This window comes from Globicephala melas, chromosome 13 (genome assembly GCF_963455315.2).
Source record: "Globicephala melas chromosome 13, mGloMel1.2, whole genome shotgun sequence".
NCBI classification, from domain to species: domain Eukaryota; kingdom Metazoa; phylum Chordata; class Mammalia; order Artiodactyla; family Delphinidae; genus Globicephala; species Globicephala melas.
The window spans coordinates 50,023,380-50,050,030 of NC_083326.1; the positions used below are offsets into that span (position 1 = coordinate 50,023,380).

Below are 26,651 nucleotides of genomic sequence, written 5' to 3' on the forward strand. Positions count from 1 at the left end.
TGTGAATTCGAGAACACTAAAACTAATTCTGAACAAATCAGAATTCACAGTTGACCAAGCAAATGACATTATCTAGTTACAAATCACTTTATAACCTTGGTTTTGGAGGCGTTCACCCATCTAATTCTATAATTCTCTACAGACTAGTTATCATATTTATCTTTGGACTTCATAAATATCAGGGCTGATGTGTTCAAAATACCATAAGCTACATGTGCCAAATTAATTCACAGAACATAAATTAATGTAGGTCAACCACCACTTATCTGAAATCTTTGGAACCAGATGTGATTCAGAATTCAGTTTTTTAAAAATGAAGAGTACACCTAAAGCAACTAGAGAAAGAAGAACAAAGAAAACCCAAAGTCAGTAGAAGGAAAGAAATCATAAAGATCAGAGCAGAAATAAATGAAATGGAAACAAAGAAAACAATTGCAAAGATCAATACAACTAAAAGCTGGTTCTTTGAGAAGATAAACAAAATGGATAAACCATTAGCCAGACTCATCAAGAAAAAAAGGGAGAGGACACTACTCAATCAAATTAGAAATGAAAAAGGAGAAATCACAACTGACACAGCAGAAATACAAAGGATTATAAGAGATTACTACAAAAAACTATATGCCAATAAAATGGACAACCATGAAGAAATGGACAAATTCTTGGAAGCGTGCAATTTTCCAAGACTGAACCAGGAAGAATTAGAAAATATAAACAGACCGATCACAAGTAATGACATTGAAACTGTGATTAAAAATCTTCCAACAGGACCAGATGGCTTCACAGGTGAATTCTATCAAACATTTAGAGAAGAGCTAACACTCATCCTTCTCAAACTCTTCCAAAAAATTGCAGAGGAAGGAACACTCCCAAATTCATTCGACGAAGCCACCATCACCCTGATATCAAAACCAGAAAAAGATATCACGAAAAAAGAAAATTATAGATCAGTATCACTGATGAACACAGATGCAAAAATCCTGGACAAAATGCTAGCAAACAGAATCCAACAACATATTAAAAGGTTCATACACATGATCAAGTGGGATTTATCCCAGGGATGCAAGGATTCTTCAATATGTGCAAATCAATCAGTGTGATACACCATGTTAACAAATTAAGGAATAAAAACCATATGATCATCTCAACAGATGCAGAAAAAGCTTTTGACAAAATTCAATACCCATTTATGATAAAAACTTTCAGAAAAGAGGCATAGAGCGAATCTACCTCAACATAATAAAGGCCATATATGACAAACCCACAGCAAACATCATTCTCAATGGTGAAAAACTGAAAGCATTTCCACTAAGATCAGGAACAAGACAAGGATGGCCACTCTCGCCACTCTTACTCAACACAGTTTTGGAAGTCCTAGCCACAGCAATCAGAGAAAAAAAGAAATAAGAGGAATACATATTGGATAAGAAGAAGTAAAACTGTAATTGTTTGCAGATGACACGATACTATACATAGAAAATCCTAAAGATGCCACCAGAAAACTACCAGAACTAATCAATGAATTTGGTGGAGTAGCAGGATACAAAATTAATGCACAGAAATCTCTGGCATTGCTATACACTAACAACGAAAAATCAGAAAGAGAAATTAAGGAAATAATCCCATTTAACACCTCAACAAAAAGAATAAAATACCTAGGAATAAACTTACCTAAGGAGATGAAATGCATGTACTCAGAAAACTATAAAACACTGATGAAAGAAATCAAAGATGACATAAACAGATGGAGAGATATACCATGCTCTTGGATTGGAAGAATCAATACTGTGAAAATGTCTATACTACCCAAAGCAATCTACAGATTCAATTCAATCCCTATCAAACTACCAATAGCATTCTTTACAGAATTAGAACAAAAAATTTTACAACTTGTATGGAAACACAAAAGACCCTGAACAGCTAAAGCAATCTTGAGAAAGAAAAACGGAGCTGGAGTAATCAGGCTCCCCGACTTCAAACTATACCACAAAGCTACAGTAATCAAGACAGTATGGTACTGGCACAAACACAGAAATATAGATTAATGGTACAGGATAGAAAGCCCAGAGATAAACCCACACACATATGGTCACCTAATTTATGACAATGGAGGCAAGAATATATAATGGAGAAAAGACAGCCTCTTCAATAACTGGTGCTGGGAAAACTGGACAGCTCCATGTAGAAGAATGAAATTAGAACACTCCCTAACAGCATACACAAACATAAACTCCAAATGGATTAAAGACCTAAATGTAAGACCAGACACTATAAAACTCTTAGAGGAAAACATAGGAAAAACACTCTTTAACATAAACCACACAAGATCTTTTTTGACCCACCTCCTAGAGCAATGGAAATAAAAACAAAAATAAACAAATGGGACCTAATTAAACTTACAAGCTTTTGCACAGCAAAGGAAACTATAAACAAGATGAAAAGACAACCCTCAGAATGGGAGAAAATATTTGCAAACGAATCAATGGACAAAGGATTAACCTCCAAAATATATAAACAGCTCTTGGAGCTCAATATCAAAAAACCAAACAATTCAATTAAAAAATGGGCGGAAGAGCTAAACAGACATTTCACCAAAGAAGACGTACAGATGGCCAAGAGGCACATGAAAAGATGCTCAACATCACTAATTAGTAGAGAAATCAAAACTACAATGAGGTATCACCTCACACCAGTCAGAATGGCCATTATCAAAAAGTCTACAAACAAGAAATGCTGGAAATGGTGTAGTGAAAAAGGAACCCTCCTGCACTATTGGTGGGAGCGTAAACTGATACAACCACCATGGAGAACTGTATGGAGGTTCCTTAAAAAACTAAAAATAGAACTGCCATATGACCCAGCAATCCCACTACTGGGCATATACCCTGAGAAAACCATAATTCAAAAAGAGACATGTACCACAATGTTCACTGCAGCACTATTTACGATAGCCAGGACATGGAACCAACCTAAATGTCCATCGAGGGATGAATGGATAAAGAAGATGTGGTACATATGTACAATGGAATATTACTCAGCCATAAAAAGAAACGAAATTGAGTTATTTGTAGTGAGGTGGATGGACCTACAGTCTGTCATACAGAGTGAAGTTAAGTCAGAAAGAGAAAAACAAATACCGTACGCTAACATATATATGGTATCTTAAAAAAAAAAATGGTACTGATGAACCTAGTGGCAGGGCAGAAATGAAGACGTAGACATAGAGAATGGACTTGAGGACACAGTAGGGGAGGGGGAAGCTGGGGCGATATGAGAGTAGCACTGACAATATATACACTACCGAATGTAAAATAGCTAGTGGGAAGCAGCAGCATAGCCTAGGGAGACAAGCTTGGTGCTTTGTGATGACCTAGAGAGGTGGGATAGGGAGGGTGGGAGGGATGCTCAAGAGGGAGGGGATATGGGGATATATATATGCACATGGCTGATTTACTTTACTGTACAAGAGAAACTAACACAGTATTGTGAAGCAATTATACTTCAATAAAGATCTATTAAAAAAAAAAAGAAGGGTAATGCAGAGCATATACAGCTTGTTACAAAACACCTCCAGTGGAGCCTGAGGTATCATCCTGTAGTCAAACACACTGATATTATCACAGTGAAGCATAGGAATGCTCACAGGAAGTGGGACAAATAAGGACTGTAATAAAAAGTATCTTGTCAGTTGAAGTGAGATTAGGTTGTAACTTTTCAAAAAGAAAAACTCTGTGTTTTGGAATCATATAGAAAAGACTGAATTTGTTTTCTAGCTTCACTTCAATATGCAGCATGAGTAAAATGAGAAAGGGTTGACATTTTCATACACACATGTTTGATAACCTCAGTCTGGCCTGATAGCCTTCTTTCCTCATCTATTATTCCCTCTCAAAATTCTCTTTGACTACCAATATTCAGTGGGCTGAATATTGGACCAATATTCATGATAACATGGGAGAAATATCAAATTCCACTCGTGATGTGTTTATACATAAGACAGTAAGTACTCGTAAGCCAAAATAATGTTACGTCTACATAGTTTAGCAAAGTTTTTGTAGATGTCCACTCAGATGCAACAGAGTCTTTAAAACCCTATAAACCATTAACATTATCCTGAATCCTAACTTTTAAAAAATATTATATAAGCTTTACATAAATGGGAACTAAGAACTGGCCATAACTCTGCTTGGCATCAGTCAGACTAGACCCAGAAAAAGATTCTGTTTTTGAGACGCTGTCAAATAATGGAAAGAACAGAGGCTTTTAAGTCAGAAGATGGGGTTCTGAGTGATGTCTCATTATCTACTAGTTGTGAGACCATGGCAAGTTACTTGACTTTTTTAAGATGTGGATTCCTCATCTATAAAGTAGAGTTGATAAAACTACCTTGAAGAGTCACAGTGAGGATTAGAAATAATAAACATAAAACACAAAGAAGAGTAACTAGAACACAAGATAAAAGTTATTATTTTTATTATGAGAAATTGGGGGAGAGGGAAAGGAGGAAGTTCTCCAGGCCTGAGAAGTGTATAAGAGGAAATAATTATTCAGATTGCTTTTATAAAGTTTCTGGGACAGGGCTAGAAAGGTGGTAACAAAACTCAAATACTTAAAATATACGTACTTCAAATAATTTATTTGAATGATTTGTTATTTATAATAAAGTTATAAAAATTAAAGTGCTTTAAATTAAAATGTTTTGATTTTTATGTATTCACACACTAAGCTAAGAGATGCATACACACCCTTCATATATACTCCCAGAACAAAAATATAGTGATTTTCTTTATATTTTCATTTGCAGAATACTTTATAACTTTTAAAAATGAAACCTTTAACTCTTAATATATCTTTACAGTTTGCAAAAAGCTAAGTAAAATGAAGAAAGAGAAGCTAGGGGAAAATATTCAATTTTCTGCCACAATTAAGAAAAAATACTTACTCACTTAATACTTACTTACTCACTTAAAAATACTTACTCAGAAAATTACTTACTCAATTTTCTGCTGCAGCTGTTCAGAAAGCTTTTTGTTTTCTTCCTGTAGAGTATTCTTTTCATTCACTTAAATATAATGTGAAAAGAAAGCACAAATTATAGCTATAATAAGATGTATGTCAGGTTCTTTCAACAGTTCAACAATCATGGAGAATTAGGATTTCAAATTCTAAGTCATGATGTTAGGGTTAATGCTACTGTTCAAAACTAATTTGTTACTAGGTAGTGATTATTACATCTCATGTTGTGCAAGTTCCACATAAATGATTAACTGATAATTCTATGTAGTGCTTGTGGGCAAAAAAGAAAGAGTACCTCATGTACTGGGGAGTATAGTTTAATTATTCATACTGAGCACAAGAAAGCATTCCATCTGGTTACTCAGTCCTACTAATTTCAAACACCACTTATCTTGAAATAAATCTGATCATAAAATATAACACTGAATATCAGTGTAATTTTTATAACATAAGCACACTTAAGTAAATTTTCTTCCTTAGTCATACTCTATGTTTCATTAATAATTATGGTATCAGTAACTTAAATATACCATTGAAGTAGTATCTCCTTGTTTGAATCTACCTTGACGAAATTTTCCTATCCATCCTTATTTATAAAGCAGAAACTCAGTTTTGGGCTATAATTTCTACTGCTGCCAGCACAAAATTATCAATCCTTGATGTTATGTCACTGGTTAAGCATGTGTTTTACGAGGAGAAATATATCAAAGAAATCAAGTCAGAGTAAGTACAATTAACCTCTCAGAAAGAAAGTTAATCATACTCCAAAAATCTGTTAATAATTTAGTGGTTTACAAATCCAAACATATTTTCTTACACTGAGTAAATAAAAATTTGTTGACTATATATCAATACGTGAGGGTTACTAAACTACCTCCTGTGGAGGATCTGGAAAAAAACAAAACAAAACAAAAACCTGAAGATATGACAGTGACCTAGAGGAAAATGTAGTCTAATGAGAGACAAGATATTATATAAACATATTTTTTACAACTGAAAGTGATAAGGGCATTAGAGAGGTACAGATAAAACACTAAATGAAATTCCAAGGAGAAAAATGAAATTCCAAGGAGAAAAAGGTTAGGTTGAGTTGTTGAAAAAATCAGGAAAGGATTCAAAAGGACAACTGAGCTGGACACAGGAAGAGAAATTCAAGAGCCTCCCATTCTACCACCACAATCAACAACAAAAACAAAACAAATTGTGAGCTAAAACCCAAGCAGTGTAAGCAAGCAGATACTGGTATCAGGACTGGTGGAGGGACTGAACTTGAGATTTCCAGTTTAAGCCTGAACTCCTGGAATGGAGCCAAAGTGATCTGAATTCACTTACCACTAGAGTCAGTAGAAAATAACTCATATATAGGTTCCCAAGTATTTCAGATAACAGAATTATATGATAATGAAATGTTTAAAGATTTAAAAGATGGAAGGCTCAAAACTAACATGATAAAAGTGATTACCAAAAATGAGTAGACAGACAAGATTGAGAAAATTTGAGCATCAGTAAAAATAATGAACATAACTGAATGACACACACTGAATATATAAAATTACACGTCTATTATGCTCAGAAAAGAGAAAGCTCCATTCATGTCAAAAGCAAAATGAAACTTAACATATACAACACACAAAACCTCATTTGTCCTAGAGACTGTCACACAGAATGAAGTAAGTCAGAAAGAGAAAAATAAATACCACATGCTAACATATATATGGAATCTAAAAAAAAAAGGTTCTGAAGAACCTAGGGGCAGGACAGGAATAAAATATGCAGATGTAGAGAATGGACTTGAGGACATGGGGAGAGGGAAGGGTAAGCTGGGACGAAGTGAGAGAGTGGCATGGACTTATATACAACACCAAATATAAAATAGATAGCTAGTGGGAAGCAGCTGCATAGCACAGGGAGATCAGCTCAGTGCTTTGTGACCACCTAGAGGGGTGGGACAGGGAGGGTGGGAGGGAGAAGCAAGAGAGAGGAGATATGAGGATATATGTATATGTATAGCTGATTCACTTCGTTATAAAGCAAAAACTAACACACCATTGTAAAGCAATTATACTCCAATAAAGTTGTTAAAAAAAAAACCTTATTTGTCACCATTTAGGTAACTATTATACAAGATATTACTCTGAAAACTGGCAATTAAAGGGAAAACATTAAGATGTATCATGCCTTTCAAGTAGGAACGACATCCCACGGTAACCAATAGCCCCAAACTGATGAGGGAGAATTCTTGTTTACAGAAGAATGCCAGCTGATAAAGAATAAGAATAACAGAAATGGAATATTATCATTTTATAGTCTGTTATTAAATAATTGATTCAGGCCAGAATCACAAATGGATATTAAAACCATTAAAGAAAGATTGAGGGAGAAGTGTATTTTTGCAAGATTTCAAAGTATCACACATTCATCCTCCCAATTTAGACTACTTGGTGGTACTCGGGGGAAAATATAACTCTATAATGGAGAAATGTGGCCACCAATCCCAGAGAGTGGAATAACCTGACAATATCTATATCCTAATATGATACAATATAAAGTAGACAATTTTACCTATAAAATACTGCTGTCAAAAATGTTTAATCTGGACCTAATCAAGCCTTCAGATACAATTTCTATTTTATAGAAAATAAAGAAACAAGATAAAGAAAATGATGAGAAAAATCCAGAAGGTGGCATAATTTTAGGAAAACAGCCCTACTTCTTCAAGAAGTCAATGTCATAAAAGAAAAAAATAGGAAGGGAGCTTATTCCAGATTAAAAGACAAATGCAATGTGTGATCTGTGATTGGCAGGTTTGAACAAAACTGTTGCAAACAGAGGGACAGCTGTAGAAATATGAATATGGACCAGCTCTTAAACAATATTAGAGAAAATTATGGGTAATCTTTGGTAGGCAAGGTAGTGGTATTGTGGTTAGGTATAAATTATCCAAGTATGTAGGGGAAAAATCTCCTGATGTATGTAATTGACATTAAAATATTTCAGTTCAAAAAGAAGAAAATACAGCAAAATATGAACAACTGTTAAATCTATGTGATAGGTGTATGAGGGTTCCTTACTATTCTCCTTACTCTTCTATATTTTTAAGAAATTTCATTAAAAAAAAGACTACACAGATTTGAAAAAGAACCAAACAGAATTTTTAAAAATGAAAAATTTGGTTACTGAAATAAAATAACTCAGTTTAACAGAGCTGAAGAACTTAGTATAATAAACAAGAAAGCTGAAGAAATTACCCAGAATGCAGCAGAGTGAAATGAGGGGACGAAAAATAGGAAAGAGATGTTAAGAGACCAAAGGATCAAATGACAAGGTCTCATCATAACCCCCAAATAAGGAGAATGGAGAAGACACAATATTTGAAGAGCTAGTAGCCGACAGTTTTACAGATATGATTTAAGAAGTGATTAAACAGATTTTGTAATGTATACTAAACAGACTTTTTTCTTAAAAACCTACTTGAAATTGCACTAAAACTACAGAATACCAAAAACTAAGGAAAAAATCTTAATAGTAGCCAGAGAAAAATAATTGTTATCCTGTAAAATAGCCTTATAAAAATAACAGTGAAATAAAAACATTGAGGATAAAAACTGAGGGTTTAGAACCAACAAATATCCTCTAAAGGAACTTTTCAAGAATGAATCTCAGGACTTCCCTGGTGGTCCAGTGGTTATGACTCTGCACTTCCACTGCAGGGGGCGCAGGCTTGATCCCTACTTGGGGGAACTAAGACTCCGCATGCTGTGCAGTGTGGCATGGCCAAAAAAAAGAAAGATCAGAAAGGGTAATAATACCAGAAGAAAAGTGAGATGTAAAAAGCAACAATAAGCAAAGAAACTGCTGCACATGTAGTTAAGTCTTTTAAAAACTGTCTGAATAAGGTAATTTTTTAAAAAGTTTCTAACTTGCAGTGCTGAAAAAAAAATACAGGCCATAAACAGTATGTAAATGGAGGAGATGATCAGAGTGAAAGTGTTTTAAAGTCCTTGTACTATTCAGAAGAGAGTATCTTTATATTTTAGGAAAGCATGGTCAAATTTCAAGGTTGATCAAAAAAATAGAAATAAAGAGTTTAAAAACAAAGTAAAGGATAAAATAAAGATGAAATAACAAGATAAATATCCTCAAAATGCAATACCTGGAAAAAGTAAGAACAAAAAAGAGAGGCAGGCCGGTGGGGCGGGGGGGGGAAGTAGCAACAATATAGAAACAACAAGAATTCATAAACATGAAGCCCTTAGTATTTTTATTCATAAAATAACTTTGTTTGGAATTTGACCTCAATGATTTTCCTGTTGCTCATTTTAATGTAAAATTAGTTTTCCTGAACTTCTCAGTAATCACATTGGGGGTATTATTAGTGGTATTATTCTAAGACTATTGTGCTATAATATGAGATTAAAAAATGAGTAGTTAGGGGATATTTTAATTCTATCATCCCTGTGTCCTTGAGAACCATGATTCTCAGTGTGGAAGAAAGGGGATACAGATATTATTAGAAGAGGTTAGCAAAAGCTCTATAGTCTTGAATTTGAATTTTCAACATGAACTCCTGAAGTATTTTATCTATCTGAAAATTAGACAAAGGATATTCAAACCATTCACCCAAGAAGAAATGCAAACTGAAGATCAAGTAAAAAGATAATTGACCTGAATAGTAATAAAGAGAATGCTAATATTAAAAAGGTATATCATTCTTTACCCACTGAACTGGATATTGTCAATTAATACATTTTTGCACAAAACTGAAGAGAATGTAGGGAAACTGAAATTCTCAAACACTCAAACAAAAAATTGACTTGTTCATCAATATGAGAATGGGTAAATAAATGGCATCTACACAATGCAGCCATTAAAAAGAATGCTGTCTTATTCCTCAATACCTAGGGTTTTTGCTTGTTGAGTTTTGGGCTATTTTTCAGACAGTTAAAGTTGCTAGAAATCTATTAGACATGTAGACATTACTGCAGGTTATTTCAAGTACTAATGGTAATATAATTGTGGATCTCAACTATATCTATTGAAATGTAATAGTTTTCTACTCACTGATAATCTTATATTCCTAAATAAACTCATGCATGCATTCATTCATACACACCACAGAATCTATGGGTCTAAATATATAAACAAACATATAAACATGTAAAGACTTCTAATATATAGTCTAAAATAAAATAACATATGTCAGAAAAAGAAGTATGATATGATCCCATTAAAAATTTAAAAGAGAAGATAGAGGAGGGGGTAAAATGAGGGAAAGAGACAAACAGAAAGATAGATAAATCTGGACCTGTAAAGATATTTATTATATACTTAATAGTAGTTACCTCTGGGAGCAGAATATAACTATGTTCCTTCTATCTTTTTTTAAAACTATCAGCATACATTCATATATTCTTGCTTGAGTAACCAGAGGACAGCAATATAATTAATAGAAAAAAAAAAGTCAAAATACCAAATTAGTTTGGAAAAGAAGATAAATGTAAGAAAGTCCTACATAAAATGGTAAGTAGACTAAACTAAAAATGGTACACTTGTAATAGTGTGTCCAAAAAAATTGTGAAAATAAAAAAAAATACACCTTTGTAGAACACTAAATTGTCTGCTTTGTGTTTAAATTTACTAAATATAAATAGTTGAATTAATATGAAATAAAACCAAAGAAGCAAATATGGACATAACCAAAGAAAATTTGCTTCTTGTCTTATAGCTGGTGAGACTTTAAGGCCAACGAGGACAGTATCTACACAACCTTTCTGTACCCTATTTCTTACTAAAATAAGCATGAGATTAAAATCTACAAAAAGGGAAAAAACAACATTTGAACTTTTGCCTAAATAAAGAAAAACATATGTAAACAATCCATCTGATTGTAACCAATTTAATAACAGGTTTTAACAATAGCATACTATGCTTTACATACTTAATAAAAGAAGAAAGGAAACTCACTAAGCTCTGTGATAAGTTTAAGATTCTGCTGTCGAATATTTTCAAACTCTTGTTGTTTCTTCCGCATATGTTCTTCAGTTACTGCACAGCGATCACATAATCCTGCTCTTAATCTACAAAACAAAAACAAAACATTTTCAGAGTAGAACTTAAATGTTCTCATCAAAAAATAAAAAAATATGTGAGGTGATGGATATGTTAATTAACCAGATGGTGGAAATCCTTTCACAATATATACATTTATCAAATCACCATGATAAATACTTTAAAAAAATAATTTTATTTGTCAATTATACCTCAATAAAACTGAAATTTAAAAAATTTTTTCAACTACTAAAAGATACTTATTCATATTTGAATTTCAAGATTTTTAAATTTTATGAAGAACTAAAGAATTTACTTGGAAAATACAGAGAAAATTAACTAGTTATTATACCTTTAACATATTCCCAAACAGGCTGAAATCATGCTACATCATTTTCTACAGACTGCAATTCTGTAAAAATCTGCCAATTTTAAACTCTATTCAAGGGAACTTATTTATTGAAGCTCCCTTGTTTTAATTTATTAGAGCCAAAATATGAACCCAGTCTCATACCAATGGACAGAATTTTATCTTAAGCAAGCTTGCATCTGCTTAGCATAGCATATAACACATAATGAGTGTTCAACAACCAAGTTTTAGTTGAATGAATACTAAAGGTCAAAGAATACAAAGTTTAAAAAAAAGCAATGCTCTTTTCAGCATTAAAAAAAGACTCCAGTGTTAGTAGAAATTCACAGTGTACTATTTTTTAAAAAAAGAAAAAAGATTACAAAATAGCTTTTACTAATTATTTGTGAGTGCTGAAGGGAAAAGGGAAATACATATATTACACAGGAGGGGTGGGTGATGGAGAGAAAGGTGTATTTCAAAATGTTAATACAGTTATCTTGTAGGTACCAGTAATACAGAAGATTTTCTTTTTAGTGTTTTGCTATATTTTTCAAAATTTCTCTAATTTCATTATATATATAACCAGGAAAAAATATGGTTGAAAAAAATGACACATATCCCACATTAGGAATTTAGAAAATATAAAATCTAAGATAATCATTTTAACTCAATGACCTAAGTCAATAAGATACTAAGTACGTGAGTGTCTATGGAAGTCATAGCATGGTAGTACATGCCATGAATTTTAAAATAAGGCGACAAAACATGAAAACTATACAACTAAAACAAACAAAAAGAACCTAGAGATTTTTATATAAAAGTAAAACTCATATCAACAGTGTTGATATGGATGTAAAAAATAAAGATTATAGATCATAGGTTGCATTAATAGGACTAAAATTTCTAGAATGAAGGAATAAAGCATTGGGCAACATGGTTTAATTGGAGTACATTCCAGAACAGGAATTAGGCCAATCAAGATCTAAGTAAAGATGACGAAGTGAACATCTGCATCTACTGTCGCTTCCTCCCCAAATCCCACTAAACTACAGTAAAGATCTGTGTATATTTTTAAAGACACAAGACTATGAGAACTGGGAGAATGGGAAAGAAAAACAAACGAATTAAAAAGCAAGGAGCTGGCCGACAAATAGAAACTGACCTGAGAATGCTGAATTGTAGGCTAACAATGGGAGAAGTCTAGAACTCTTGTCCAAAACGGTAGCCACAATCCACATGTGGCTATTTCAATTTAAATAAATTAAATTGAGAAAAGATAAAAAACTAGAAGATTATCCTAGAAGGTCCATCATATCAATAATAGGAGTTATAGAAAGAGCAAGGTGGGGGCAGGTACAAAAAAACAGGAACAGAGGAACAAAAAAGACTTGAGACATACAGAAAGCCAAACGACTAGCATAAATCCAACCAAATCAATAACATTAATCATGAATTGATTAAACACTCCAATCAAAAGGCAGAAACTGTCAGGACAAAAAAATAAGATCTAACTATATGCTGTCTACAATAGACACACTTTAGATCTGAAGATACAAATAGGCTGAAAGCAAAAGGATGGAAAAAGAAATGCCATGCAAACAAAACCCAAAAGAGAGCTGGTTATTAATTAATTAGTATCAAACAAGAGACTTTAAGGTAAAAGTGTTACTAGAGACAGTGAATTCTATAACAAAAGGGTCAATTTATTAGAAATATAACAATTAACATTTAACACGAAAGCCCCCAAATATGCAGAGCAAAAACTGACAGAATTGAAGAAAGAAATATATAAATTCGTCAATAACCGTTATAGACTTCCACTCTCAATAGTGGATAGAACAAGACAGACAGAAAATCAGCAGATATAGCAGACTTGAACACACTACCACCTAAACCTACCTGACATCTACAGAACACTCCAGCCAACAGCTGCAGAACACACATTCTCCTCAAGCACACTTGGAACATTCTCTAGGACAAACTATTTTCTAGGTCACAAAACAAGTCTCAATAAGTTTAAAAGCACTGAAATCAGACAAAGTATGTTCTCTCACCACAATGGAATTAAATTAAAAATCAAAAAAGAAGGAAAATTCACAAATATGTGAATCTTAAAAACAATGCACTTCCAAATAAGCAATGAGTTAAAGAAGAAATCACAAGGGAAATTATAATAATAGGGCTGTAGCTGAGTGAGTGCCCCAGTCTAAAATCCTACCCAGGTCAAAGGATAGCTCCTCATTTTCTTATTGAAAAGTAAAGCTCCCATAACATATACAGAGTCCTCAGTTGACTTTCCTATTCATAGGAAAACTCCTGGGGGAAGGAGAATTGGGAATGGCTGGGGTAAAACAGATAGACAATTAAAAGCAGTCTACATATACCATATGTAGTCTAATGCAGAAAATTCATTGCAGTCATACACTACTAAATACAGACAACCAAAGATCAACAGTGTATGAAACAAACCAGTAACATAAAAGAGCTAGTATCCCTGGAAAAATGAGAAGTGATGTTGACATAAAACAAGAAAAGGGTACACGTACACACACGTACATATAAATGATCAACAAACAATAAAAAGTTCTTGGATACTAAACATGTGATTACCAAAATAGCTTCAATAATAGGGTTGGAGAGTAAAATAGAAGAAATCTCCCAGAACATGGAAAAAAACAAGTAACAAAAACAAGACAAAAGATTGTAAAGGATCAGTTTATGACTAAGAAGTGCTCCAGAAAGAAAGAACCTATAAAAATGGAGAGAGGAAATAATAGACAAAAATAGTATCTTAAGAGATACTAGTCTTCAAGTTAACAGGATGACTGGACAGCACAATGAAGGAAACACACACACACACACACACACACACACACACACAATTATGAAATTCAGAACTAGGATAAAAAGATCTTACATTCCAGAAAGGGAAAACAATCTATTACCTATAAAGGAATGAACATTAGAATGACAGCTTTGGATGCTCACAGACAATGAGAAAATGTCTTCAAAGTTTTGAGGGAAAACTATTTTCAAGCTAGAATTTTATATCCAGTCAATATACCATCTAAATGCAATACTAAAATAAAAACATTTTCTCAGATATGCAAGACTCTTTGAAAATTTACTTCCTGTGCATTTTTAAGCAGTTACTTGTGGGTGAGCTATAAGGGGAAAAAAAAAAAAAAGGAAAAACAGGCCCACATTTTTCCAACCATGTATACTAGTATATCTTCAAGGTCTGTGCCTGGCACAAGACAGGAGCTCCATAAATATTTGTTGACTAACATGAGTTGAAAGAAGTAATGGAATTAATGTAGGGATCCAGTGAGAGAAATTCCAGAATTGCTGTTGTAGGACAGCCTAGAAAGTAAATGGTCCAAATTAGTAAAGAAAGTTTTTCAGCCCAAAAAGTATGTCTTCAAGAAAAAGAACAAAAAGATTATAATCAAATAGAATAACAGGCATTAAATAATATTAATGACACGATGAGGAAAACATTTCTAATCTCAGTAAGAAAAAAGGTAGTTAGAAATTCTAAAAAAAACAAAGCAAACTTATACAAGTACGTCGTTATCATAATACAGTTATAGGGTGACTTGAGCAACTGATTTGGGACAGAGTAGAAAAGAATCTATTTGACCTGGACATTAGAAACACTCTCCTTGAGTGGCACAGGGGTCATGACAATGGATCTATAGAGAAGGAAATGAATCCTGGCTCAGCACTGAATAGTCAATAAATAAACATTGTTCATTATTTTCCAACTTCTACAATCAACTTGTAAACAAAATACAAGGGACTGAAATCTGGTAACAGAAAAGAACATAGCAACTATCAACTTTGTCAATATTTATTGGTTCAGCTAACACAAGGCAGAAGGTAGCAAGAGAGGAAGAGTGATGCAGGTAAGGGTGAAAGCATCAGTATCCTCCTGTGATACAGAGGTCAGTTCAGGGAGACTGTTCAGACCTCTCTCTCTAAAATATCTTTATGTAAATATGTATATCTGCATAAATGTATGTATTAAGGTCCAAAAAGAAAACAGCACTAAAATAACTTCAAAAATAGGTGAGGGAGGGAAAAATTATTCCTCTTCATAGCAAGAAGTAAACAACTATTGTCTCAAGTTGATAAATCAAGTGAAGTGAAAACACATCATTTAGAACTTTGGAGAACTAAAACCTGGGACAGGCATGGGTGGGAAAGAGTGGAACAGGAAACTATTGGTTGATGATAACTATACAACTTTGTAATGTACATGTATTACTTGAATAAAAATTATAAAAGGAAAAACGTAAAATCAGCTAAATAGTACGTTATACTCCTTTTTCTTCATAGCATTTTTTTTTTTTTTTTTTGCGGTACATGGGCCTCTCACTGTTGTGGCCTCTCCCATTGCGGAGCACAGGCCCCGGACGTGCAGGCTCAGTGGCCATGGCTCACGGGCCCAGCCACTCCACAGCATGTGGGATCCTCCCGGACCGGGGCACGAACCCGTGTCCCCTGCATCGGCAGGCGGACTCTCAACCACTGCGCCACCAGGGAAGCCTCGTCATAGCATTTTAACTTAACAGAAATATACTCTAGTAAACTTTACATAAAATTTTTTTGAGAACTGAGGTACTAAGGACGTACACCTTCTTATCTTTCTGCTGTAACACTTAATGTTTTCAGACTTTCAAGCATTTCCAAAGCTAATAGTAAAGTCTATTTATGCCTTTAAAATTCCAAAGGAAATAAGAATAAAGTTCTCTCTAAACTATTCCAAAACCAAGACATTGTTAAACTGTTATAAAAAGAAACTCAGTTTTAACTATTGGTTTAAAATACTTCACATTTCACTTTTATATTTCTCTTTTAAGATGTATTCAAATTAATAGCTTGAGATTCATGCAATAAACATTCAAATAGTTGACCTGATTGTGGTAAATAATTTATACACAGAACTACTAAGCTAGAGAGGCCAAAAAGAGCACTGACACTGAAAGGTCACTGAAAAACACTGAAGGAGTTAAATGGCATTAATCAATCCTAATTAAGTATTCAAATGTCACCCTACCACTTTGTCATTGAAAACTGAACACCTTATTGTTTCCAAGAAATCAACTGATATATTAAAATGTCATAAGATATCATGTTAGACAACCTCTTGAAACCCTTAGTTTCCAAGTTTAAAAATGCCACTGGTATAAACAGTTATAAAATGAAACAATATTCCCTAACTTGTTTATTACATCTAGTTTTCTCCAGTTAACTGCCACTCTTGATAATACCTGTGAAAAAGAGTCAACTCTTGATTGTTCACTGATCCTAGCTTAAATTTAAATGAATGTGAGAAAACAGGCTAGCTCCTATTCCATCAGCAGGATTCTACTGTTTTCCTCTTGCCTATCTTCAACTGCTGCTGTCAGAGAAAGAAAAAACAGCCTCAATTTCACAGGAGAATGCAATTTCAGTAGCTATAAACAGGTAAATGGGAAAGAAGAGTAATTCTACTTGTAAGGGCTGAAAGTATCATGCATTCTGAGTTATATTCCAGCCTGTTCACGGAGATGAAGAAAGAAAAGATTTCAGTTTTCAGTTAAAACTTACCAGATAAACAAGTATGCTCAACTGTTTGCTATACCCTAAACAGATTTCCTCAAACTTACTCATTTTCATTCAAAAGGGTTTTACTAAACACCTACAGTGAGTACTGTAAGTGCTAAAATACAACAGTGGCCAAGATAATGTCACTTCTTTAAAAGAGTTTACAGTGTACTAAAAAAAGAAAGACAATAAAAAGTAATTACAATAAAGTATGATTCACAACATTAAAGTGGAAATACATGGTACTATGAAACCACAGAGCACAACTAAGTCGAGTCTAGGAAGTCTGGGAAGGTCTCCTGAAGAATACATTTAAATTCAAATCCATAAGTAAGAAGAGTTAGCAAGACAAAAGAAGACATTTGGTCAGTATTTCAAAAATAAAGAACCACAAATCCTCTGATTATGAGTACCAATTTTCCCTTTTAACAACAGTTGAAATATGAGTTTCCTAATATTGACAAAAATGCTTTTAAAATATTAAAATCTATCAGACAACTATGGTTTAACTGCTTTGTTCAGATTTTTCTTTTTTAAATGCCTTCTATCCAGTACAGTGACTGTTCCTTAGATTAAGGAAATACTTTAGTTTCTTGAGGGAACCTGTAAATGGTTCCTGTAAATAGTAATGTAATAACAGTACTAGTAAAACACAAACAAGCCACATTAAATTAGAACTTTTTATTATCTAATTTATCTTTACCGAATAATTCCTTTCATCTAAACATCTGATGTTTTCATAATGTGAGCATAAGAAATAAGAAACGCTTCAACTTATGAAAGGTAAACAGCAAGTTGCAGAATTACCATTTAGAAATTTTAACACAATGTATGTTGCTTTTAAAAGGTCTCAGCAAAACATTAATTTTTATAGATATTTAAAGCTTGCTCTAGGATTATCATTTTTACATATGACAAAATTAAAGTAAAATTTTAAGTAAGGCAGAACTTTATTAAACGTTACCTACTTTGACATTTAAAAGGCAGGATTTAGTTAGTAGCAATTTAAAAGAAAAATAACCAAAACCAAGCAAAACAACCCTCCAAAAAAATAAGACTAGATAATGTTGAAGACTTAATATTTCAGAGTACTTGTTTTGGTAACTTTATATCAAGCATAAATACTTTGAGATAATCAGTTAAGTTGTATTCATTTAAACGTTTATAAAATTAAGACAACACACAGACAAGGCATCGTCAAACAGTAGAAATTGGGAAGTTTGAGGGGCAAATTTAACCTAATTATCCATTAACTATGTGATCCTGGGAAAGTTTCTTAACTCTTTGTCAGCATAGTTTCCTCATTTGTAAAACAGATTTACCATCTACCGCACAGTGTTAAGGTAAAGATTAAGTGCTGGAAGGATGGGTATAACGTGAGCCCTCACAACTAGCAGATCCTACATTAAAAAAATGATTAGATCTACATTGTTCTTGGTTTCATTAAATGAAGCTTCAAAAAATGAGGGACAAATCTTAAAGTAATCCCAGAAGGAAATTTCAGATTTAAAGAAAGGAAAGAAAAAGCATGTGAATAAAGAAATGAGCTACACTCCTTGTCCCACCCCCAGATTAATACCATGTAATGAATTATAGGCCCACCTACCTAAAAATGTAAAGGTGAACAGAATGAAAGGCAAGAGAACATTTAGGGTAAGAAACAGCACAGAAGTGTGACATCCACCTGAAATTAGTGAAAATAGATGGTAAAAAGAAATTCTAGATTTTAAAAACTGCAGAATAAAAATGATAATTTTAACAATTAAATATATTAACCGAATAAAGGATGGTAATTTAGAAAATACTTCAATGGGAAGGGTAGGGGCACACATCCACTAACATTTCTTCTCAGAATGAGCCTGGAGAAGAAAAATTCACTTAAGAAGAGAAGCACAAGATGCAAAGAATAAAAGAACAGCCAAAACTTTAAATCATAAAGTGAAGAAATGTTCTGAAGATATTAGAAAGGAGTGTCTTCAAGAGCTAAGATGAAGAACACTGTATCTTGGGGATGAAATGGAGAGCGCACTGTATTAAGCCACTTCGTGTGAAACATAATGAAAACCTTACCTTGTGATTTTTTTTCAGTGTACTGAGTCCTAAACAACTTGCTAATGATCAACTGAACAGAAAGAATGCTGGAAATGAACACAATCAGTCTTTGAGTGTGGCAACCATGAAAACGTATCTCCTATTGTGGGAAGTAAAATCACCGGCTCCAGCTGTTGTGCTCTGAAATCCTTCACCCGCCAAACAGGTGAACATACCAGGCATCCCACAGTGAGAAGCCAGCCAATGAATGAGTAGAGCAGGGATACCATGGCTCCAGAACTCCCCAATGGCCTTGCCAAAGCTTTCTTAAAACTGCAGTGCAGTCTAAGACCTTCCTTTTTCTCTCTTTTTCAAAAGGGTTAGATGCATGGACATCTCACAACTCTCCCAGTCTCCTCCAGCTCCTTCTTCATTTACCTTACAGGTGTGTTTCCTCCCAAAATCTCTTGAATATCTAATGTCATCTTGATGTTTGCTTTCTTAGAGAACTCAAGACTTAAAATTTTCTATCCTTGGGAATCACTGAACAGAAAGAAAGTTCCTAATCTCTTGCCATTACTACCATTATTATATGGAAGGAAGAACCTCATCGCTTGTAGAAAGTAGTGGAGCAGTAGAGATGAGAGAAAAAATATGGTGAAGTAAGAGAAGGAAGTGCTTCAATCAATGGAGAGTTAAAGGCTGAGAAAGATATGCTCTCCACCCTTCCTGCTCAATCTTGTACTACATATCCAGAGAAAATAGAAGGAAATGCTGCACCACACTGAAGGAAGAGTAATTGATGATTTCCTCTTTGATCCTGGACTAGGGAAGAGTGAGACGGACAGATGGCTTTCTAGTTTCCAGATATCTCAGCTTGAGAGAGGGACTAGTCTGGCTGTGTGTACAGACTAGAGCACTAGAGGTTGGAATCATATTCACCAAACAGGAGGGATATTGTAAGTCTTTTTAAGCTTCCATTATGTATTTTTACTTGCATTACCTCATTTAACGTTCAAAACAGCCCTGTGAAGAAGGTATTATTAGTGTCACGCCATATGTTCTTGGCTTTTCTCCTACTCTGCTAATTCCTTTCTCAATCTTTTTTGCTGGCTGGTCCTTATTCTTCATTAAACCTTAGTTAGTATGTCCAAGGATTCAGCCCTGAGCCCTCTTCTATTCTTTTCCTATACTTTTAAAGATGTCCTTAGGAGATCTTATCAAGTTCCAAGATTTTAAATGCTGTTTCTATACAGCTGATGATTTTCAAATTTGTTTCTCTAGCTCTAACCTCTCCCGTTAGTTCCAGACTCACATATGCAACTACCTACTCGACATCTACATTTGGATATAACAGATGCTGTCAGTACCTGCTCGTATCCCTTTGGCATTCCCCTGCTTAAACCCTCCAATGGCTTCCCAATGCAATTAAAATCCAAATTTTCTGACGTCCCTACAGAATTTAGTTACTTCCCACCTTTCCAATATTATCTATCATTCATCCTCTTACTCATTTAGAATCACAGTGGATGCCCTACTCCTCAAATATTTCAAAATCTATTTCCACCATAGGCTTTTGCATTTGTCCTCTTCTTATCTTCAGTTCTTCAAGTGATGGCTCTTTTTTGTATCACTCAGGTCTCAGTTCTAATGGCACCTCCTCAGAAAGGTCATCCCTGACATCCATCAGTAGCCCTTCATTTCCCAATGCTTGTAGTCACTCAATTACATAATTCATTTGTATTTCTTCTTCAGCTCTTGTAATCTGAAATCATCTTATTTGCAGGCCCACTCCCAATCTTTGAAAATTAAGTATCAGCTCCATGACATACTAAGGATAGTATTCCTAGCCCCTAGAACAACACCTGGAACGTAGTAAGTACTCAACTATTAATTGTTGAATTCAATTAAGAAGATAGTGTGAAGTTGGAATTCAGATTCATATCTATGATTCCAAAGCATATGGAGCCTTTTCCCACAATAGGCTGCCTATTCCAGTAAATGTGCATCCACTGAGATAGCAGTCATGGAAGGAAGAGTACTCAACTTTAGTTTGCATCATGCAGAATATTAGATTATTCCACCACTAAGACAGAGTGGTGAATTCAAACCACCAGCCTTCCTGTAACATATACAAAAATGAAAATAATGGAAAAATATTAACTATAAATAAAAAAAGCAAGAAACATAGTTTGCTATAAATAGTTCAAGTTCCTAAATAGCACTTACAGTTCAGACAAGGGAAAACAGCAAAATCTGAAAGCCTTTTCTAATGTAGAGTGTTAACCTCAAAGGAGTGGGAAAGAAAAAAGTCTGTACATGAGGTGAAGTAATAGGCATTATCTTGGGAATACTCAGTAAAAAGAATCCCTAGAATGCTTGAAAGTGGAGAAATATGCAAGGAAGAAAAGAGAGTGGCAGGAGTAAGAAAATAAGACAGGAATAGGGCTTCCCTAGTGGTGTAGTGGTTAAGAATCCGCCTGCCAATGCAGGGGATGCGGGTTCGAGCCCTGGTCCGGGAGGATCCCACATGCCGCAGAGCAGCTAAGCCTGCGCTCTAGAGCCTGTGAGCCACGAATACTGAGTCCGCGTGCTCCAACTACTGAAGCCCGCGTGCCTAGAGCCCATGCTCTGCCACAAGAGAAGCCACTGCAACGAGAAGCCTGTGCACCACAACTAACAGTAGCACCTGCTTGCCACAACTAGACAAAGTCTGCGCGCAGCAAAAAAGACCCAACACAGCCCAAGATAAACAAATAAAATAAATAAACTAAAAAAAAAGAAGACAGGAAGAGAATTGTGAAGCAGTTTCCACCTATTTAGAAGTAAAAATGGAATGAAAGCATCAAATGCATTAGAACACTGCTACTCTTGAGCTTGTCCTACAACAAATACCAGATAAAGAAACGTCATTTAAAGGGTAAATTGATGTGATTGCTGTAATTAATGAAAAAGCAAACCTGTAAGTTTGTTTTAATTTCATAAAATATTTATCCAAAGTTGACATAGAGTTGGAAAAAAGATCACTTTAAGTCTCAGAACTGATTACAAATGAAAACCAATGTATACTCTCTATTAAGAGGGAAATCACCTCTTACACAAGAAGACCCAAGAACCAGACTCACCGATCTTCTAAAACTTTAATGGTTTCATGAAGAACTTTCTGTTGCTCTCTCAGCTGTTGATTTTTGGTGAAGAATTCTTCTAGTCTCTGTGCATCTCTAAAAGTCAAGAAATAAGTCATTTTTTTTTAATGGAAAAATAATCTAACAAGGCTATTCTGTCATTAAGAACTCCAAAGCATGATCTCACCACTTACATATTATGAATTCGTTATATCAAAACAAACAATTTAGAAGGTGAGGTTTGAATATCTTGTTAATCAGAGTTCAAATTATACTAGAATTTGCTCTGCAGTATTTGTATGTTCTACAGAAGTATCTTCCTAAGCACCAGGTATTCATTATACAATGCTGGAACACAGATGAAGGAGTAAATTCTGATGCCACCACTGACTCAACATTGTCAAAATTGCTATTAAAATGTACACTTACTGTTTTTTTAATTATTTTATCTACATTCAATAATGTAAATAGGTAACTCCACTCATATCATTCCTATTCCAATTATGAGGGATTTGTACTTTCTATTTTACTAATTTTTGTGTTGCTTAAACTTTTACCTGGTATTACTTTTAAGCCAGGGTTTACTGTGAAGTAGAAGTACACAAACCCTACATCCTGAAGCCTAGGTTTGAATCTCAGCTGTCACGTACCAGCTGTGTGAGCTGGTGCAAGTAACATAAACTCTCTGTGCCTCAAAAAATGTGGATACATTAGTAGTATCTATTTCATGAGACATTTGCAAGGGCTAAGTACTAATGAATATACAGCATACAGAACAGTACTGGCACACAGTAAGTTCTATTTAAGTATTTACCATTTTGATTTTAGTCAGGAAAAAAGAAAGACACCTAAAATTTTCTTCTAGTAAACTACCTGGTTACCTTCCAAGGTTGTGCCATATTTTACCTCTCCATCATTATACTTCAAACAATCACATATATAAAGTATGCATATATTTTAATTCTATGAAAACCCATTAGAAATTGAATCAGGATTCTCTGTGTCATCTGGAATCTGAAAATATAGGATAACACCGTGGTTCAAATATCTTCTCCCAGCCCTCTCAAGGGTCTGAAATATCAAATCAAATAAAGGAGACAAACCAGTCTGCCAGAAAAAGGAGATGTCCAAATGACTGTGTCAAAATTGCTGAAACGTAGAATGTAATATCACTGGCAACAAAACAGACGAGCAAAACAACTAAGTCAAAATGTCAGATACCAATACGAGGGTACTTCTTATATACTGATTGAATATTTGATATTGAATGAAAAGCCAATACATCTAAGAATGGCCTCCTGCTATACAACAAATATTGTTCTGGTAGCATATGTATATATATGTATGAAATTTTGGAAGTAATAGATAGCTGAAGTTAATAATAAAAAATTTTTCTAATACTTCTAGAAAATGTATTTAATTCAGAAGCAGCACTAGGTTTTCACTGATCCTATTTTGGAAGTATTCAACAGTCAACATTTCTATTGATACATGTGTAATTTTGTAAATGAATCTGTGTAAAAGAGGAGCATTAGTCATGTGCAGAGACAACTATCATCAAAACACAAGTCTGAAGCAATTAAGTGATAGACAAATATAGTACAGTTACTGATTTCTTTTCTAATTGCTTCTTCCAGGTGGGAATCCCTAGGACTGAGATACCTCACAAATAAAGCTGTTCTAACAATATGGAGACCAGACATCCTGTTACTGTACCCTGACTGTCTATCATAAAATATACTTGGAAAGGAGAGTTATGGTCATACAGGCAAATCTGAGTTCTTGGTCCCACAATGTAATGCCTTATCCTTCTACAAAATAAAGCATCCCTTTAATTCTCTGATTACTCAGGGGATTTAGTTACTTACCCATGCTTCCAAAATGTGTAACCCCAAGCTACCTAAGGTAGGCAGGTACAGAGTAATTACAATATATATTAAAAGGTTGCTAAGAGGATCAAATGACTGAGAACTATACAGTGAAGTAAACCATTATTATCACCTACTGAACAACCAGCTGTGTTTCCACTCTTTAAGATTCAGAAATGTTTTAGGTGATTTTTGATAAAGTAATATTCAACAGTCATTTACGAATTAAAGGTTTTTCATGTGGTATGGAGGTATGGAGAGGTATGGAGAAATACATTTGGGATAAAAAGTCTCAGTTAAAAAAAAGTACATTTGTTATAAGCAAATCTAGATCTTTTTTTTTTTTTTTTTTTTGTGGTATGCAGGCCTCTCACTGTTGTGGCCTCTCCCGTTGCGGAGCACAGGCTCCGGACGCGCAGGCTCAGCGGTCATGGCTCACGGGCCCAGCCGCTCCGCGGCATGTGGGATCTTCCCGGACAGGGGCACGAACCCGTGTCCCCTGCATCGGCAGGCGGACTCTCAACCACTGCGCCACGAGGGAAGCCCAAATCTAGATCTTTTAAAAAAATTTTTAAATTTATTTTTATTGTTTTTGGCTGCATCAGGTCTTAGTTGTGGCACGTGGGCTCTCTAGTTGTGGTGTGTGGGCTTAGTAGCTGTGGTGCGCGAGCTTAGTTGCCCCGTGGCATGTGGGATCTTAGTTCCCTGACCAGGGATCGAACCTGCGTCCCCCACATTGGAAGGCGGATTCTTAACCACTGGATCACCAGGAAGGCCCTAGATCATTTCTAACTATGCCTAATCATTCAATCTGCAGGAAAATGATTATGATTCTAGCTAAGAGGAAATACTATTCTACAGCTATAAATCTATCATTTAAAATAGTAACATTTTAGAAAGTAAAATTACTAGGTCTACAAGAAGGATCCATTTTTAATAAAACTAAATTCCTTCAAAAACATTTAGTGAATGTAGTTTAAAATATAAAATCAAATAGCAAACACAATGTTTCTAAAAACTGACCAACATTTTGATTCTAAAGGATGTCATTCTAATCAATGGTTGTTAATCTAGGATTTATAAGGTCATTTACCAACACTGAACCAAGGTACAATATAAAGAGCTCACTGTCTAACTACTGATCAACTCCAAAATATTACACTTTGGGTATTATAATGGTAAGAGGGAACAAGAATTCCTATACAGTATTATTATATATAAAAGAGGAGACTTGTAGAATAACTCCAACAAACAGTAATTAGCTATTTAGTGTAGTATGTGTTAAATCAGCATACCAAGTCACTGATAGTACATACTCATCTTCTGATTAACAATGCTTGTAGCCACCATCACTAGCTGGGCTATAAGCAAAGGTGAAGATGAAAACAATAGAATAAGTGTATTTCATAATGTTTAATCTCAAACCACTCAAAAACAATTTCACCACTGAGGAAAAGTCTCCTTATCAACAATATACTTACTTATTCACTTAATCCTGGAATACATATAAAGTAGTGTCATAATTAGTGTAAGCCAATCATGTTAATTCAATTCTCTTTGCCAGTTATTATTTAGGAATGAACATTGTCAATGAGTTAGAGGAAGTCTGCTGGGGGCTGCTTCTGACAAATCTTTATAATTAGTAAAAATAAAAGGACACAAAGATGTTGTGCAAGTGATAACTAGAATGATGACGGCCAGCTTGACATACTGAAGTGAATCAAGACTAACAGGGCAAGTCTGAACACTAAAGATGGCAGAGAAGAAAGACAGAAGTAAGTGATAACCAGTCCTAGAATCTCCCTACTTTGGGCCTTCTATGTGAAAGAATACATCTTCTTTACCATAAAAGTCCCTTCTGGTGTTTTTTTGGTCTCACAGTAAGAAAATATGATAAACTAATAAGATATACATCCTAAATTTAAATGTTTAAAATGACACCTTTAAGGTAGGAACAGGTACATTTTCAACATGCAAAGCATTTAAAAGTGTCAGTAATTAAGAATCCTAAAATTATTCTTCAAAAAAACTGTTTTAAAAATTTATGATTTCTCATTTCTGTATCTAGGTCATCTTCCAAACTTTACAGGTGTAATGGAAAACTTCACAATTTCTATTTTCAGATTATAATAGCAAAAATAGTGAGGTGTGTTTTGATGAGTGGTTGGTAACTCCAGCTTCTGGTTACAGTCTTGGAAGCTTTAGAATATGAAGGAACTGAGACCTATTGGTATATACTGTAAAGCAAATGCAATTATTATTAGTCACAATGATATTAATTTTTGTTATGAGTAATAACATTCTATTATGCCATCTGTTTCAGATTCCTGAATGCGGAAGGTCTAAAGAACTGCGAGTAAAATCTGCTCCTGACTTAGAAAATCAGATCTGATTCTGGGCTTAATAACCAAAACAATTCAGGGGAACTGCTGGTAATTTCAGATTAGTTAAAAGGGGTCTCAGAATATCCATTTAGTTCCCATTTCTTATATGAGTTAGAAATCCCAGACTTATTCTGCTCCCCATCTTGTAGTATCTTAAATTCCAGGTATCAATCATAGTTGAGAAAAAAATGCCATTAACAGATCAAAATGATTTATAGATCAGTTTCCATCTTAA

At 34.3% G+C, this 26,651-nt stretch overlaps 1 protein-coding gene across 1 annotated transcript in view; it reads right to left on the minus strand.

The window, feature by feature from the left end:
* Positions 1–26,651, minus strand: part of RBBP8 (RB binding protein 8, endonuclease) — an 81,370-nt gene that overhangs the window by 39,910 nt on the left and 14,809 nt on the right. The window contains exons 4-6 of the mRNA XM_060311075.2: positions 22,165–22,260; positions 10,981–11,093; positions 4,996–5,062 (exon numbers count right to left, since the gene is read on the minus strand). Of these exons, the coding sequence (XP_060167058.1) occupies positions 4,996–5,062; positions 10,981–11,093; positions 22,165–22,260 (276 nt within the window). The remainder of the gene's footprint in view (positions 1–4,995; positions 5,063–10,980; positions 11,094–22,164; positions 22,261–26,651) is intronic.